Source organism: Chlamydomonas reinhardtii, chromosome 17 (genome assembly GCF_000002595.2).
Source record: "Chlamydomonas reinhardtii strain CC-503 cw92 mt+ chromosome 17, whole genome shotgun sequence".
NCBI classification, from domain to species: domain Eukaryota; kingdom Viridiplantae; phylum Chlorophyta; class Chlorophyceae; order Chlamydomonadales; family Chlamydomonadaceae; genus Chlamydomonas; species Chlamydomonas reinhardtii.
The window spans coordinates 2760416-2777939 of record NC_057020.1 but is presented as its reverse complement, the minus strand read 5'-3'; the positions used below and the strand labels follow the sequence as shown (position 1 = coordinate 2777939).

General features: G+C 65.0%; 3 protein-coding genes across 3 annotated transcripts; 1 reads left to right on the top strand and 2 right to left on the bottom strand.

Moving 5' to 3' along the window:
- The first annotated feature begins 268 nt into the window (after positions 1 to 268).
- CHLRE_17g718600v5 (uncharacterized protein) lies at positions 269 to 3373 on the top strand. The gene is made up of 7 exons (XM_043072216.1): positions 269 to 501; positions 950 to 1056; positions 1318 to 1484; positions 1740 to 2128; positions 2339 to 2357; positions 2510 to 2604; positions 2850 to 3373. The coding sequence occupies exons 1-7, from the start codon at positions 392 to 394 to the stop codon at positions 3019 to 3021; spliced, it is 1059 nt and encodes a 352-aa protein (XP_042914675.1). The 5' UTR covers positions 269 to 391; the 3' UTR covers positions 3022 to 3373.
- A 1-nt stretch (position 3374) lies between these two features.
- CHLRE_17g718550v5 (uncharacterized protein) lies at positions 3375 to 11598 on the bottom strand. Its single transcript, XM_043072215.1, has 13 exons — positions 11454 to 11598; positions 11151 to 11352; positions 10753 to 11029; positions 10431 to 10518; positions 10179 to 10318; positions 9527 to 9977; positions 9195 to 9343; positions 8947 to 9009; positions 6003 to 8721; positions 5623 to 5763; positions 5314 to 5431; positions 4944 to 5059; positions 3375 to 4729 (listed from the first exon to the last, which is right to left on the bottom strand). The coding sequence occupies exons 3-13, from the start codon at positions 10866 to 10868 to the stop codon at positions 3665 to 3667; spliced, it is 5166 nt and encodes a 1721-aa protein (XP_042914674.1). The 5' UTR covers positions 10869 to 11029; positions 11151 to 11352; positions 11454 to 11598; the 3' UTR covers positions 3375 to 3664.
- Positions 11599 to 11716: 118 nt separating this feature from the next.
- CHLRE_17g718500v5 (uncharacterized protein) lies at positions 11717 to 17388 on the bottom strand. Its single transcript, XM_043072214.1, has 9 exons — positions 17182 to 17388; positions 16499 to 16568; positions 16221 to 16345; positions 15577 to 15818; positions 15249 to 15458; positions 15036 to 15140; positions 14553 to 14876; positions 14208 to 14452; positions 11717 to 14008 (listed from the first exon to the last, which is right to left on the bottom strand). The coding sequence occupies exons 1-9, from the start codon at positions 17201 to 17203 to the stop codon at positions 13318 to 13320; spliced, it is 2034 nt and encodes a 677-aa protein (XP_042914673.1). The 5' UTR covers positions 17204 to 17388; the 3' UTR covers positions 11717 to 13317.
- Positions 17389 to 17524: the final 136 nt, after the last annotated feature.

Genomic DNA, 17524 nt, shown 5'->3' with positions numbered 1-17524 from the left:
AGCTAAAAATATAGCTGTCAGGCTCTGGCCTCAGGAAACACCAGCAGGAGCCTAGTGACCCTGGGGTCCATCAATTCTTCCAAGGCCCTTTCGACCCCACAACCGCTACGAGACGTTGCGTTGCGGTGCAGTCCTTAACTTCGTTTGTTCTCCATAACACGGTGCGGCTCTCAAATCGTCCTCAACTTCGGGACGCGATGCTGGCAAGGAAAGACTGGCTTGGAGCTAATATTTTGTAATGTTGCTAAATACCTAACGTACCGACAGTGAATAGTATCACCGTCGCTCCCTTTCTTGCACCACGCGACTACGAGAAAGGTCTTCTTCTTCTTTCGGCACGTCCGATAGCCCTAAAGCTGCTGCAAGCGCGGTTTGGTCTGGTGACGCATAAATGGCAGCAACTAAAGCTGCCAACGGTTCCAGCGTGGACGTGCAAGCTGCTGCAAGCGGGAAGGACGGGAATGGCGTTTCCGTGGAGCACGGGGCCTTCCGGTGCAGACGGTAAGTACGCGAGCACGACGCATACAGTTCTGCACGTATGCGTTCTAGATACGTGCCAATGTGCGCTGGGAGCGAGCGTGATGCATCTGGCCTCCGCTGGCGACAGCGGGTACAAAGGACAAAGCGAAAGCTGGGGGGCTCCCAGGCGCATGGCAGGATTGGCAAGTGCCACGAAGCATCGACGTGGCTGACAGCACGGCAGTTGGCTTTGCGGACGCCGATTTGGCGCGGAAAAGTCTTAGGCACCAGTGCTGCTGGCGGTCAAAGCTCCTTTCCCTCGGCTGCGCCTTCCCCCTATGCTCCCCTCCCCTCCTCTCGCGGGAACGGCACCGGTACTAGCGGCGGTGGCATACGGCAATTCCATACAACTCTTTTCCCACTCCCGTCCTGCACGGGGAACTGCAACGCCGCATCAACCAAACTCCAAGTTCTTCCTGCCCCAACGCAGCGGCTATGACCTGTACACCACCACCTTCAAGCCGACTGTGCGGCGCTCGCCCGCCTGCCTGGTCTTCCACCACGGGCTGTCAGACCACCATGCCCGGCACAGCGCAGGTGCGGCGGCCCGCAATGCGTCGCGTTGCGTCTTCCGCTAGGCCTCCAGCGATCCTGTTGCGCGCTCCTGCCACTGTGCAAATCAACCCAGTTCCTTTCACACTGTCTTGTTTCTGGTGCCCTTTGTATGCGCCTGGAGCGCACAACCGCAACGCACTGCCCTGGCACTCTGCACGCGTATGCAGCTACGCCTCCCACGCAACATCCTTCCTTCCCGCTCCTTCCTTCCTGCATGCCGCACTCGTGTCCCCCGCGCCGCAGTGCTGAGCCATCTGGTCTCCCGCCTGGGCATGCCCGTCTACGCCTACGACGCGCACGGGCACGGCCGCAGCGGGCCGCTGGGCGCGGCGGACGGCGGCTACTCGGACCGCGCGCTGATCCGCTCCTTTGACCATATGGTGGGCGACCTGATCGACTTCACACGCCAGGTGGGGGCACACGTGCGCACGTGCACGGGGCTGGTGGGGCTGGGGACGTGGGCTGGGAATGTGGGCTGGGGGGCTGGGGCTGGGGCTGGGGGGCGGGGGCGGGGGCGGGGGCGGGGGCGCGGGGAGGGCTGGGGCTGAGGCTGGGGCTGGGGCTGGGGCTGGGGCCGGGGCTGGCGCTGGCGCTGGGGCTGGGCTGGCGTGTGCCACAGGCTGCTGACGGCGCCTGTCTGGACGCCGCTGCCGCCGCATCCACAGGTGGTGGTGCCGGCGGAGCAGGAGGCGGCAACCGCGGCCTCCACCTCGGGGAGAGCCGGCCAAGAGTCAGGCGAGGGGCAGGCGGGGCCTCGCAAGCCGCAGATCTTCCTGCTCGGCTACTCCTTGGGCGGCCTCACGACCTGCCTGGCGGTCGCCGCCACCAGCCGCCCCGGCGGCTCCGGTTCAGATCTATACTCGGGACTGATGCTGACGTCATGCCTCAGTGATGCCTTGTACGGTGACCCATGGTACCTGCGGGCGGTCAAGTTGGCGTTCGCGACGGCGCTGTCGTGGTTTGCGCCGGCGCTGCCGTTCTTCGGGCGTAATCCGGTGGAGGCGGGCATCCGGGACGCGGCGGCGGTGGAGGAGATGGCCAAGGACATGTTGTGGTGAGCAGGGCGGGGCGGGGCGGGGCGGGGCGGGGTGGGCCGGGATGGGGCGGGCTGGGATGGGGCGGGGGCGTCAGAGGAGTTGTTACATGTGGCCACGACCGGGGGAAAGTGGCCATGACCGGGGGGGAGGGCAAGCTGGCAGGATGCAGCAGCAGTGTGTGGAGGTTGCAGCCGTTGTGACACTGCCTCCGCTTGCGGCCACCGCAGGTACCGAGGGAAATTCAAGGTGAGGGCGGCGGTGCGAGGGAAGCGGGGATTGGCATCGGTGCAGAGGGAAGGGAAGAATGTGGACATGCCTGCTGCACACGTCTGTCACTCAAGCCCCCGACCTTTCCTTCTACGTATCCTAGACCGTGCTTCCATCAACGTCGTCTGTAGGTTGCCACTGTCGCCTCGCTGCTGTGGGGCTGCCACCGGCTGGCCGGCCAGTGCAACCGCATCACAGTGCCCGTGTACGCGCAGCACGGCACCAAGTGAGTGGCGGCAGACGCATGGGCAGCTTCACTGTAGGGACATGCAGCGGTTGTGTTTCAAGCGCAGTAGCTGATATGTGACAAAGCTCAACAGCAGCTGGTGATTGTATGGAACCTTTGCACTGGCCAGTCTAGTAGCCCCTGCTCCCCCCTACTTAAACGCCACCTAAATCCTTACGACTTACCCTTACACACACGGCGCTCTGACCTCTGCTGCTGTGCCCGCAACGCCCCGCCCCCGGCAGGGACGTGGCATGCACCGTCGGCAGCTTCCGGCAGCTGCTGTCGCGCCTGCGCAGCACGGACGTGACGGCGGTGGTGGAGGAGGGCGCTTTCCACGACCTGCACCACGACCCCAAGACGCCGGAGCTGCTGCAGCACATGACCAACTGGTTGCAGGCGCGGACCCAGGGGTGATGCTTGGCTGATTGGTGGTGGCGGTGGCGATAGTGGTTGTGGAGGTGATCGTTGGGTGTATGATGGGAGCGCGGATTGGGGGACGAAGAATGGATGGGGCGTCGTGGCGGTGTTGATGGTTCGTGGTGTGAGCATGTGCAGGACGCATGATGTGTGCCGCCGTGCCGGATAGGTTGGCTGGCCCGTCCCGTACAAGAAGGGCCACGTGCCAGCCGACCAAGCCTGTGAAGCGAACGAAGTGAACACAAGTACTGGAAGACACAAGGAATACCATATTCATAAGTTTTGCGTTACGCCGCTTCCTGCGTGCCACGCGGGATGCGCCCTGGCCATGTGCTGCTGTAAGTTTCTGGCATCCGTCTCACTTACAACGTGTCAACACGGGGAGCTGTGAAACATGTTGTCCGGTCTCTGAACCGCCTGCCGCCATGTCGTCCAAACGTCGCAGGGGTTCAACTCAAATTTGCCCGCTCACAACACCGGTCGCTCAGCCGTGGTAAGATCCTCCACATGGCCTCATGCGCTTGTGCCATGCACGTCAGGAGCCCACTGCTACTCAGGCTACGCACGCTCTTGCCGAAGTGCTGAACGTATCTGGTTCCGCCAAACAATCCGCACAGCGCATTTGTTGACCACCACCGGCTTAACCGCTGGTACGCTCGCTGCGCCGCACGCGCACGCGCCGGCGAGTCAGGCCCGCTGCCTGCGACGGGTAGGCGGACCAGGGAGCCACCAGCGTCACGCCCTCGCCCCGCGCCCCGCGTCGCCCCTCCTCTCCATCCTCATCCTCGTCCTCATCCTCATCTTCCTCCCACACCGACCCATCCTCGTCGTCGTCGTCGTCGTCAGGGTCAGAGTAGAACTTCAACGCGTCGCCGTCGTCGTCAGAGTCGCCCTCACCGCCCTCTGCGGGCCTAGCGCCGCGCTCGCTGGCGTCCGAGTCCAGCGCGTTACGCGGGAACACGTGACGCAGCAGCGTGCCTCCGCCGGCAGCATTCCCGCCCGCGCCAGCGCCGCCATTCGCAGCCCCGCCACCAGCGCCGGCACCGCTACTTGAAGCGCCCAGGGTGCCACCTGCACCTCCACCGCCACCTCCGCCGGACTGGCGGCTGCGTATCTGCTCCAGCATGGCGCCCACGACGGCCTCTGTCTCGGCCGCAGACAGCCCCGCCACACCGCTGCCCACGACGCCCACCGTGGCGCCGCCGGGGCCCGCGGCGCCGCCGGGCGCCGCCCTCCCCAGCCGCACGCTGCCGCCGGTGGTGCTGATGACCCTAACGCCGCCGGTGCCGCTGGTGCGGCGGCTAGCGCCGGCGCTGCCCACAGTGGCACTCACGGCGCCGGCAACAGCAGCTGCGGCAGCTACGCCGCCTGCTCCATCGCCTGCTCCACTGCTGGCGGCAGTGGCGGCGCGGCTGCGGATCGTATACATAGCCGTCATGAGTGCCGCGGCACCCTCCACGCACATGCCCAGCCACTCCGAAATTGCGTCATCCAGGCCCAAGATGATGGCCCCGGCAGCCACGGCGGCGCGGCGCGAAGCGCGCACCTCCGGCCGCACCAAGCCGTACTCTATTGACACGAGCCTGCTGTAGCTCACGGCGCGAGCGCGCGTCCACGCGGGCGGGTCGCAGCGGAACAGCAGCGCGCCCGCGAGCGGCAGCGGCGGCGGCCCTGACAGCGGCAGGTGCCGCATGAAGCCCACCGACTGCAAAGCGCAAGGCATGGCGGGAGGGCGTAGCGAGTGGGACGGGCGGACAAGGATGATGGGGATGTCGCGGTGCGGGGTGCCAAGTGGACTAGTGGAGGCAGTGCGGGGTGTGCGATGGCGACGGGCGCCACCCGAGAACCGTTAGGCCTGGAGAGCCAGGGCACGGGCACGCGTATACGGTGTACAGACGCACGAGCAACCTCGCGCTCGCCTGCAGTCCCAGCACGACGGCCCTCAGCAGCAGCTCCAGGTTTGTGAGGCCGGCCAGGTACAGCCATGGCAGCGGCGCCCACACCTGCCGCAGCAGCCGCAGCACCAGCGGCACAGCTGCGGGCGGGCAGGCGGGCGGCAGCACACTTCGGATACACATGGACGAATGCACGGGAACGCAGGACTCAAAATCCCAACTCTCCTCTGCTTCCATGTAAAAAAACGCGGATGCATCCTACTGCAGCGCTTAGGCGGCAGTAGGTCGATGTCACTGGCTGCTGCCGCGCTGCCGCGCTGTAGCCCCCCCCCCGCCCTCACGAACGGCTCTCCCCCAGGGCCCAAACCCCCCGCCCACACACACACACACTCACCGTACATGCCGGCGTTGTACCGCATCAGCGCCAACACGTCAACAGAGCCGCTGCCGCTGCTGCCGCCGCTGCAGGGCCGCAGCAGCCCCTGCAGCCGCGGCGTGGGCACACGCGCCACCTGCAGGGAGCAGGTATGAACGGCCGGCGACACGGTCACAAGTCGTGGCCTTGACAGCTTCCACCAGCCGCGTCCAGCGCGCCTCGTCAAGTTGCACTCAGCATTGCAGGTGGTCTGCAGTTGCCGCCAGGAAGACATCCTGCTTCACGAGTTCCCGGCCTCGCCTCCAAGCCAGCCTCCTCGCTTCTCACCAGCACAGATATGCCGAACAGAACCACTGCCGAGCCCCACAGCAGGGCCCGCTCCATGGGGCCAGCGGGGCCCATCCAGCCCTGCAGCGGCCACAGCGCCAGGCGCAGCAGCTGCGCCCATGGCGGCATGAGCGCCAGCCACTGGCGCAGTAGACCGGGGTGGAGCGGAGGCGTGGGGAGGGGTTGGGGTTGCAGGCATGATAGATACGGTAGAAGACGGCGACTGTAGAATTGCGCAGGTTATGGTCGATAGAATCTCCACCGAGGATACCACATGGTGTCGCGGAGGTGGCACCAGGCAAGTAGGTACAATATAAGCATGCGGCTGGGTATTACGGTGCAATGGCACAGCCCTGCCCTGCCCTGCCCTCCGCCCGCACCTGCACCACCACCAGAGCACTGAAGGCCAGAAGCACGTCATCGAAGGCGCCGCCCCGTGGCGGCCCGCTGGAGGCCATGAGGGACACACGCGCCAGGCCACTGGTGGTGCTGGCGGCGCCGCTGCCACTCGTGCCGGCGGCGGTGGCACTCGTGCCAGCTGCGCCGCCGCTGCCCCGTCCAGCAGCTCCACTACCGGCGTTGGAGCTGGCATTGGCGCTGGTGGTGCCGGCGCTGCGCCTGCCCGTCGTGCTGGCAGTGGAACCCGTGGTGGTGTTACCGCTGCCGCCGCCGGCGTGGCGAGTGGAGGGGCGGGGGCGCGGCGAGGGCGCGGGCGCGGCAGCCCCGCCTGCGCCTGCCGCTGAAGTGCCCGGAGCAGCGCTGCCGCCGCCGCTGCCGCTGCCTACGCCGGCTTGGAAGACGCCGGCTTGGAAGACTGGACCGCCCGACAGGTTCAAGCCGAGCCCGGGAGTGGAGGCGGCGGGCGCGGCGGGTGTGGCGCCGCCGGCCGCGCCTCCTGCTGAGGCGGCCCCTGCAGCTGCGCTGGGCACATGCCTTGCCGCAGCAACCGTGGGCTGCGTACCGGAAGCGCCCGCAGCAGCAGGACTGGCGCCGGCTTCCCCAGGCAGGAGCTGCTGCTGTGTTCGCTGCTGCTGTTGTTGCTGTTGCTGTTGTTGGCGCCGCTGCTGTTGCTGCTGCAGCCAAAGGTCGGCCCAGCGGGGGTCGTCCGCGCCTGGCGCAGCCACAGCAGACGCCGCAGCAGAGGCAGCCGCAGCCGCAGGCGGGGCAGGGCCAGCAGGAGATGCCACCAGCTCAGCCGCCGCCAGCGGCGGCCGCTGGCTCGAAGCGGCGTCCGTGGCGGCCTCTGGTCGCTGCCTCGCCTGACGGACAGAGTCTAGGGTACACCTCTGGAGCTCCTCCCCTTCCGCTGCAGCATTTACCTCCGCCCCATCCGCGCGGGAGGCAGCCAGCTCCGGCTCCGGCGGCAGTGTGTGGGTACCGCTAGGGCGGTCCTGCGCTGCAGCGGCCGCTGCCTCCGCCTCTCTCCTTGCGCCCTGCACAATGCACTGCGCTGCCTGCGGACCAGGCGGCTGCAGTTGGGGCCCGTCCCCCACCACCGGGCCACCCGCTGCAGCCGCGCTCGCCGCCGCCGCGCTCGGGCTCGCGCTGGCACCTGCAGCTGCACCCGCACCCGATGCCATACCCAGGTCCGCTGCCACGCCACCGCCTGCCGCCGAACCTGCGGCGGCAGCTGCCGCCGCCGTTGCCGCCGTCGCGCGGTCTGCTGCGCTGGGTTCCGCCGGTGCGCTTGCGCCCACCGCTGCAGCCGCATCGGGCACTAAAGAATCAGCCGCCGCCGCTGCCGCCGCCGTCGCCGCTACCGGCTGCGCACGCGCGGACTCGCCCTCTTCTTCAGGGCGCTCATCACGCGACTTACGCGGCAGCACGTGGAGCTGCAGGTCGCGGCTCCGCGAGCAGGAGTTGCGTATCCTGTCCTCCGTCGAGTCCGTCCTGCACGCGCCCCTCGCCAGATCGCCCGTCATCTGCACCTCCTGCGGCCCAGCCCGCAGGTTGACCCGAAAGAATATCTCCTTGACCAGGAACGCAACCTGGCGCCTCATGTAGTCCTCAGCCTCCGAGGGAGTGAGTGCGCCGTCGTACCACGCCTGCGCTGGTAGCGGGGCCTGCGGCCCTGCGGCCTGCGGCTGGTGCGACTGGTTCCGGTCCTGCGGCTGCGGCTGTGGTTGCGGCTGAGCTTCTACGGGCCGCGCCTCCACCCAGGACTGCGGCGCTGCAGCAGGCGTAGCTGGCATTGCCTGCCCGCCAGGCGCCAGCACTCCTGCTGCCGCTGCTGTTGCTGCTGCTGCGGCTGCTGCCCCAACTAGTGCGGCGGATGGCGCTGCCGCCGGCAGTGATATGGCCGCGGCAGCGCGGGGGCTGCCGAGCGCTGCAGACGGCCCTGTGGCCCCGGTCACCCGAGCCACTACGCGCTGCACCACCTGCCTCACCAGCCGCCGCCCCTCCTCCTCGCGCTCCACGCCCGCGCTTGCCTGCATGCCCGCATCGCTAGCTGCGCCCAGAGCCCCGCCGCCGGCCGCCAGCTGCGCGCTGCCCCTGCCGCCGCCTCGCCCTCTGCCCGGATTTGCAAAGCCCGCTCGGTGCGGCGGCACCGGCTGCCGCGCCACCTCGTACTTCTCCCGCAGCCGATCGAGCATCTTATTAGGCGGGGCCGGTCTGGGACGCGGCACGTGACTATATATGGGTGCGGGTGGTGGTGGTATCGCGGGCGTAGGCGCAATCGGAGGCGCGGGCGCCGCCAGGGGAGCAGGTGTGGGGACTGGGGAGGCGTTAGCAGCCGGCGCCACACCCGCAATCATTTGAGCCGCTGTCCGCCTGCTGCCACGGGGACGGTGGCCAGCGGAGCTGCCGCTGCCAGCATTAACAGCGGCCGCTGCTGCCCCTGACCGCTGACCGGACGGCCGCTGCCGCTGCGCCTGCAGCGCCTGTGATGCCTGCGCCTGCTGTCGCCGCCGGGCGGCTTCGGCCATGCTCGCGGCGGTCAGCGCCGCCGCCTGCTCCCGCGCCGCCGCCGCCAGTATGGCCGCGGTGGCGGCGGCGGAGCTCTCGTTCCGGAAGAGCTGCTTCAGGCGGCTGTTGGCGGCCAACAGGCGCAGCAGCGAGAAGGCGCCGTGAAGCGCCACGTTCGCACCGGATGCGATCCTGGAGGTGTGTGGAGGGAGGGCGGCATGCGGGATGAGAGACCGGCGTTCGACGTAAGAGCGCAGGTGCGTCTGCATTAGGTTCCTGGCCCTCTTCCTACGCTGGAGCCCACCATCCCCCACGACCACCCCCTGAAATACGCATCATTGGATACCGGCATCAAGCGGCCCACCGCGCCGCCCTGCTCAGGCCTCCCTCTGCTCCGCCCCGCCCCGCCGCCCCCACCTCCAGCTGCCGGTAGCGCACATGACGCCCACCCACACCACGCCGCGGAGCACCACCCAGTCCCTGCGATGGCAAGGGTCGCCAGGAGCACAGGAAACAAGCCTCAAGCTCCTGCTGTTGCTGCGCAACACAATCTTTGAAGTTCACGGCATGCTGGTGCCTCCATCTCACCCAGCCTCCAACACAGCAACTGCACGAGCACACGCCCCTACCCCACGCCCGGGTCCCGACCCCGACCCAGCACGCACAGGTCAAAACGGCACGGGGACGCGAAGGGCGCCCCAATTCCGTAGTACGACTGGCTGCTGCCCGTAGCGAGCGTGCTGCGGGTGAGGCCGGCTGACAGGCTGGCCGCGCCGCCCTCCGTTAGAGAGCCCCGGTAACCCTCCACTAAGACCTGCGGCGAAGAGGAAAGTCCGTAGCGCAGTGTCTTAACGACATAGCGCCGTTCGCAAATGAGCTGCAAGCATGACCTCTGAAGCCCGTCATAGTCCTTGTCCACATAAGGTAACAACGCTAGCAAAGCGATTAGCACCGAATCTGTGTGCCCTGGAGCCGCCATGACGCCCCCAACACGCACCGAGGTCCACATGAAAAGGATGGGCGTGAGAAGGCACCGCGCCGCCAGCAGCAGCATGGACAGGTGCCCGGGCGGCGGCCGCTCCGCCGCCTCCGCCTCCGCCACGACCGCCGCAATTATTTCGTCCACGCCGCCCGCACCCATACCCACATGCCCCACGCCGCTGCCGTCGGCCGAGCCCGTTGCCACGGCCCACAGCGGCCGGAACGACGGCGGCTCCACCCCGATTGGCCCCAGCGGCCACTCCGGCAGAATCTCCCAACGCACGCCCCACCAGTGCACCACCCGGAGCGCCTGGAACAGCCCCAGCGCGATGTGGGCCAGCCCCAGCCGTGCCGCCAGCCGTAGCCGCAACGAGCGGCGCAAGCCCGACACAAACAGCGCCCCGGCGGCACACGTCACCGCCGCCTGCACCAGCCGCCGCCGCATGATTCTGGACAGCAGGCAGTCACTGCGGCAGGGTGAAGCAACGGCAGGTGGGCAGCGTGACGAAGCATCGGGCTCATAGAGCTGCGGTAAGCCGGTCCAGCCCTAGCAGCTGTGACTGCGGTTGGTGATGGATGGGCTCCGACCCACATCGCTGCCTCCATTTTCCGGGAGGCTCACACCCGCCGTCTCCGCCACGACCGCCTCCGGCCTCCACCTCGCTCACCAGTGCCGTGAGTGCATCATGGCGCCCACCAGGAACGCCAGCAGCCCCACGCCCAGCAGCTGCTGCAGCAGGCCCGCACCCAGTAGCGGAGCCACCGGCGCAAGCGAACCCAGGACGCCGGCAGCAGCGCAGGCGGTCATCTGTATATGGTGGGTTCGCGAATCAATGCCGAGCCAGTAAGCCACGAGGCGCAGCAGCTAGGAAAACGCAGCCGCTAGCTCTCCCCAACTGCAACTAAGACCCGGCGCCCACCATGGGCCAGCTCTTGTTCCGCATCTCCAGCCCCGCCGCCGCTGCCAGCGTCAGCGGTAGCACCAGCATGGCCACTGCGGCGATGTACCTGCGCGACCACCACACAAGACTCATTGGATTTTTCCCTCCTCCCCCTCCTCCCCACCTCAACTGCCACATTCAACTCTTGCGTGGCCCTCCTACTCCTAGCAGCCCCTGCCGAGTGGCAACCCCACATTTCGGCTTGCTGCAGCCCGACCCACATCAATCCTGGCTCCCTCCCACTCAACCATCCACCAAATCACCCACCCACCCACCCACCCAGCCACCCCACACCACGCACCTCCAGCCCAGCAACGCGGCCATGACCGCCGCGCCCGGCGCCACCACCCGCCACGCCGTGTGCGCCCAGTCGGGCGCCGCCGCTGCCAGGTGTCCCGCCAGCTCGCGCAGCCCCATGGCGTCGCCGCCGCCGCCCGCCAGCAGCTCGGCGTCGGAGGCGGGCGGCCACAGCGCCGCACGCCACAGGTCGCTCAGCAGCAGAGACGTGTCCGCCAGCGGGCGGAAGGGGTCTGGCGGCCGCCAGCGGCGCCGCCGGGAACCAGAGCCGCCGGGGCCGTCTGTCAGCAGGCAGGACTGGGTATCAGTGGCATATGGATGCAGAGGGGGTGCATGGCGGCAGCATCGCGGAGGGGTGGGTCAGCGGCCTCCGCACGCAAGCCCCACTGCTGCAGCCCGCACCTTGCTGCCCAAGCAGGAACGCTGCCGGGATGACCGCTTCTACTGCCGCCCCGCCGCACCCGGCCGCACCCGCGTCCTCGTGCTGCTGCTGCTGCTGCTGCTGCTGCTGTTTCTGCTGCTGCGTATGGAGCTGCTCCACCAGGTGCAACAGCTCGTAGGCCACATGCGGGTGCACCCACTCCTTGCGATCCACCGGGCACGTCTGTGAGCCAAACACATACAACAGTCATAAACGGCACCCCATGAAGCTTTGCCACTTTGCGTGCCTTGACAGCTGGGAATTCTGTTCACAGCACAGCGCACCTTGGGGCCCGTCATGCTGAGAGACGCGAAGCAGCGGCCGCACACGCAGTGCCCGCAGCCCAAGTCGTAGGGTTTCCGGATACCGGGCGCATACTCTGCCAGGCAAATGGAGCAGCATGGGATCTCAATGGCTGGCAGCTGCAACTGTTGCAGTGGTTGCGGGGGAGATGGCGGGAGACAGGGAGTCGCTGGGAGCTCGCCAGGTGCCGCTGGCGCCACTTCGTGGGCGGGCTCCATCGCGGCACCCGCTTCCGTCGACTGAAAGCTTTTAAAAAGCGAAGCTCAGCCCCGCTTGAAAAAAAGGTCCTCCGTGCGCAATTAAGCCGCAATTAAGCCCAACCGGGCCAGTTCGTCTGTTGCTCTGGCGCTTGCCCAAAAACATAATGGTACTGCTGCGACCGCCATATGACTTCCACCAGATCTGCTGCCAGCAGGTGCTCTGACAGCCCTAATAATACGGGCCTGGAGGTGCCTGCTTGACGCGTAAGACAATACAAAGCTCAGAACATATAGAACTAGACTAGTGGATCAGTTCCTTTTTCAGGTCGGAGTCAGCGCCACTGACGCCTGTGCCCGCATGCGCATCCTCCGGGCAGGGCTCAGCCTCTGCACCTCTGATCTGCAGCTAGCGCAGCGTTGCGCCGCTGACTACTCGCAAGATCGGGGCACAATGCTGCCCCTGTCAACCCCTGGGCGATTGGCCAAACAGGCTCCGCGCTACCCTTTCCGGCACGGCACTAAACGGCACAAGTAGGCAGGCCTAGCGCGGCCTATTGGCACGTCACGCCAACTCGTCGGTACAGTAACTCCGGCGTTAGACCAGCCGCGCACTCTTGCCCTGCCTCTGCCAATCGCTTGCCATTTGTTGGGTATGGGAATTAGCTGCGCCCTACGGGACTTTACCAACCTGCCTTACCACTGTCCCATCACACACGCCAACTGTCAAGTCGTCAACATGGCTGCCCTTATCTTTCCGGTACGGCACCAGCTGGCACGCCTGGCCGCGTGCAGGCCAGTAAACCGCAAAGGTGCTGCGCCAAGACTAGAGAAGGACGAGTCCCAATCAACGGACTGAGAGAAGTTGGGTTAGTTTCCCCCCAGCTTCAGTTGACTCACTCACCAACTATGGCCGCCGAGCCTGCCTCCAGCCACAAGGCCAAGGCCCGAAGGCCAAGGCGCAGTGGAGGATGAGACCGTGAGTGATGTGCAGGAGCTCCCAGCTGTCATAGCGCCCCCCACCCGTACGCCAAGGCAGGAGGGTTGCGGTTCATTCACGTTCTGTGCACGGTGCCAGTGATGCCACCAGTGCCACCGTGTGCCGGTGTGCCCAACAAGTACCCCAACCCAAAAATCCCCCGGCCGCCAAGAGGCTGAACGGTGCTGGCACAAAAGCGCACGGGCGGGTCCCCACCATGCATGAGGCAGGCTACCATGTTCCATAGGTGTTACAACCATATCAAGGGAAATCCCGCCAGTTGCGCATGGACGGATCACAAATGAATAAGAAACACAGGCAATCCCTGCTGAAGGGCGTTCGCGCCATATTACGAGCCAGACGAACGAAAGACCTTGCAGCCTGTTTAGTCTATGTACCAAAATCAACAGCAACACCGCAACAGTCACAACTGACCACCCATGGGCGTGAGTTGGATGGACCCGGCCACCTCTACACAACAGTCACGCCAACCGCAGCTTGCACAGGACCGCCGTCAGTTGTATCAGACATAGGGTTGACTTGCACAAAGCAATTGCATCTCCCTCATGCACAGGAAATGCATGACGACCATATCAAAAACCACTAGTCTTATGAACTAGACACTACTGCAGCAGCATGCGCACTAGTCAGGGAGTCTGGGGCACGGCTTTACTGGCAGTCGGGATCCTCATTATCCTGCAAGCCGTCACAGTCGTTGTCAATACCATCGTCGCACGACAGCTCCTTGCCGTTCTCACTGATGCGGCAGATGTCCACGACGGCCTGCGTGTCAGAAGTGCTCTGCACCACCAGCCTCACGCCACCACCAAGACCGTTGTTATACGCCAGGAAGGGTGAAGTCCAGGTGTTGCTCCTGGATTGGAAGTTCGGGCCCCAGTCCAACAGGTTGGACTTGAAGCCAAACACGCGCTCCGACTGGATGCCGTTGTAGGCGTGGACCAGCACCTTCTTATGGAAGTCTAAGGTCAGGCCAGAGTCGTAGCCGCCAGCGGTGGTGTTCTTAATGCGGTAGGAGAAGTAGTAGGCCTGAGCGCCGGTAGCCTTCATTGCCCCGTCCCGGGTGCTCTGAGCGCCCACGTTGACCACGATCATGTTGTCATCGCGGGTGCCCTGGGCGGGGATGACCAGGCCCCTGATCCAGGGGTCGGTGGTGAAGTTGGCGGCTGTGAGGTTGCCCCACGCGCCGGTCGCATTCTGGAAGGGCGCGACGCCGGGCTCGTTGATGGGCTTGGCCCAGCCGATGCGGTACATGTTGGGGGCGTTGGGGCACAGCAGGCCCTTGCCGGCCTTGTTGAAGTCGCCCATGACGTCGGTGGCGTCACCGTACTCCAGTGTGCCGCTGCGACAGGGGCAACGGACGTGTACGAAAGGTCAGCTTGTCACTTGTGCTTGACGAGCCCAAGGCCCAGGCCGCTTGCCACCATAGAGCATGGTGCGGTGCACCCCTTCTGGTAAGCCTTTCCCCTAAAAGTCTGTCCCTTTTCCAAGTCGCATACACATCATCGAACTCCCACACCCTGCGGGGCTGCTGTGCTCACCGGCCGGCGTGCTCGAGGCCGTAGTTGTGCATCGCCTCGTGCATGATGACCTGCATGGCGTTGGTGTCCGAGTAGCCGCGCACGTAGGCGCTGCAGGTGGCCGACGTGCAGGTCACGTCGGCGTAGCCCGACCAGGAGCACTTGACGCCGGGCGGCAGGATGTAGATGTTCCGCCGGCGCTCCCTCCACTGCAGGATGCCCTGGAGCTTCTTGCCGGTCGCGCTGTTGGGGTCCTGAGCGACAATCTGCAAGCGACACGCGTTTGGGGCCACTTAAGATAAGATCGCTTGCCAGCTGAAATCGAACACCCGCGCCCTGGTGCAACCCGCCGCCCATGCGACTCACCGCCTGGGCGTAGGCCTCAGCGGCGCGCTCCCAAGCCTGCTGCTCCGAGGCAGTGCAGTACTTGGACAGATCCCACCAGTCGTCGTAGGTGTCGTTACGGCGCGACAGGGACGAAATGGTGGAGCCGGCGCGCGGAGGCGGCCGCGGCGGGCGCGGAGGACGGGGCGGCGGCGTGACGCCACCAATGCAGGGCACGGGCACCGGGCCCAGCACCAAGAAGTTGTCGGGATTGAACAGGGTCTTCTCGTACGAGCAGGCCCCATAGTAGTTAGCCAGGTTATTGGTGGGGGCACTGGCGCCGCGCAGCATGTCCGACGTGACTTTCTGTGGGGTGCAGAAACATTGGAGCGTTCTTGATTTTATGCGTCAAGAGCGCGTTTTGGGTAGTTCTGACACTTTGGTCATAAGGTTGCAGGGATGCCGTGTGCCTCACGACCTCATACCGTCATACCGTGCTCACAGCCGCTGCTGCTTGGAACGCACCTCGGGGGTCAGGGTGGCGGGGGCCGACCAGCCGGACAGCTTGCAGCTGCTAAAGTCCATGATGTACACAATCGTGCGCAGGTCAATGGGCTTGCCGGCGTAAATCTGTCGGTGGCAAGGGAAGCACATATGTCTGGATATCTGGACACCATGCATACTCGCAGGCACGGACCGGTGCATCCCTCACGTAGCCACTGCAATCAAAAGCCTCACCTCCTTCTGGGAACCCTTAAGGATGCTCTTCAGGCTCTTCAACCTGAACGTGGGGGTCGGGAGCTCCGCGCTGGTGGCCAGCAGGACGCGGCCCGTGCGCTGCTCCTCGCGAATGATGGACAGAAGGCGGCGGCGGCTGGGGTTCTCGGGCGTGTCCACCTCCTCAAGGGTCACGTTGAGCACGTCACCATTCAGTAGCTCGAACTCGTTCTGTAAGACCAAACAGGTTGACCGGCAATCTTAGCCGCCCAGCCAGTGGTCGGAAAGACAGCGAAACACGCCCGTCCAATGGCTACAGAGCACACGATCTGCAGGCTTCCCGACTCACACGAATGGTCAGCGCCTCCTCGCCAGCAGCAACGGTGGCACGGGGCACGTTGCATCTCGGGTCGTCCATGGGGTACCCAGTCACCGAGTCGATGGTCTGGGGGCACAGGATCTGCAGCTCTGTGTACTCGACCTTATGCACATATGGGGTCTGCGCAGGCGGAGGCCGGCGGAAGGGAGGCGGGCGGGCGGGAGGTGGGCGAATCCAACGGAAGGCGCTCTTCGTCTTGACCATGCCGGTGCCTGCAGCATCAAGTGATACATAAGCAACATGCTGATTGTTAGGGTATGGCACGGCACGCAGGTCGACGCATGTTCATGACCGCGAACCAGTCCGTCTGCGTGCAGCTAGCTCCGTCAAGTCAAGTGCACGAACCAGTGCCCGAGCGAGCAAACCGAAGCACCTCAGTGCATGTAGGACCCACGACAACCCAGGTTACGCAAGAAAGGCATAGCAACCCGTTCGCAAGCGCAGGGATCGCCGTTGGGAGTCACACAGGGAGAGTGAGACCAGGTCGCGCCAGGGATCCCCTTCCTGTAACGCAGTAGCTGCCATGCTACAAGCTGAACTGTCCGTATGCCCTAGAGGTCTGTGCCATTGCAGGCAAGTGATATCTATTCGCCATTACTGGTGCGTCCGCTCACCAGTAGTCTCATTCTGAGCCCACGCAGGAGCTGTGCATAGCACGCATGCGGCGACTAGAAGTGCCGCTGCGGCGCCGAAGCGCCGCGTCGCCAGCGACATGGCGTTCTCGCGCGGGGCACCGAACCTGCGAGCGTGGCAGCAGGGGTGCTACTCAGAGTACTGTGGCCGTGTCTTAGCAGCTACCCTGGTGCACTAGAAGGGAGATAGGAAGCTGGCGAGACACTTGAAGTGGGAATACATTTCGTTTTGCAGCGTAGCAAGCTGGCTTAGTTCCTACCTGGAAGGATTGTCTGTGTCTCGGTGAGGGGGCAAAGACGCCACGTTATGGAAATCCAGGTATGCACCCGCTGAGGGCTAAATACTCACTCAGCGGCATGGGCACAAGAAGGGCGGGCGCTGGACCCGTTGTGCTCGTCGATCAGCCCGGGGATGACTCCCTGCCTTGAGTCAATGACTTCAGTTTTGTCCTGATGTCGCCAAGCGGAGAAGCCCTTGGCGCAGGTCGCGGAGGTAGGGAGAAGATGCTTGTACGCTCACCTTTGTGAAAAGCTCATGCTGTGTAGGGCTAGCGCGATCGGATTTGAAACATGTATGAACCAATCGAGACCGCCCGTTTGGCACTCCGGTGGCAGCGTGTGACATCTCCGGTTCGGCGGACTCAACAGTCTGTAGAGATTCGGCTTTCTTTGGTGTCACGTCCCCTGGCGGCCCTCGTCGCCAGCCAGGGAGCAGTCCTGAATACCCTCACTCCTGAATGCCCTATACACTGTGAATGCCACCCTTGAGTCCTCGTGTGCTCCACCGCATGCTGCTTCTATCCCTGGCTGCCTGTGTCAGTCTGTGTCCTGCAGCTTGTCCCCAACACCCCTTGCACCGCTTTTTTGGGCTGAGCCCCCCGAGCGAAGCGATCCAGGGGGGGGGCGAAGCCCCCCAGGATTGCCCCTGTCCGTGCCTGCCTGCCTGCGTCGACAAAAAGTACCATACTGGCACAAACCGCGAGCGCCACGTATTATTAATTGCTATTCCCTATTGTAGAAAAATAGGCGGCAGGGAAAACTCGGCCGGAGTGAGAAGCGACCTCGCGAGTCCATGGACATCTTGACTTTCTTCAGTCCGCGAGTATAGCTCTCGGGCCCTGAATATCTTACATCCATGTATCAAAACATGTCGACGACAAGCGTCTTGGGGCAAGAATGTCGAAATCTTGTGCAACAGCCGAACCATGCGTGCCGATCCCGCCTTAATTATGTCGCGGCCCCGGATCACGCGCCCGAGCCCCACTAGCCGTTTGTGGTGCTTGTGA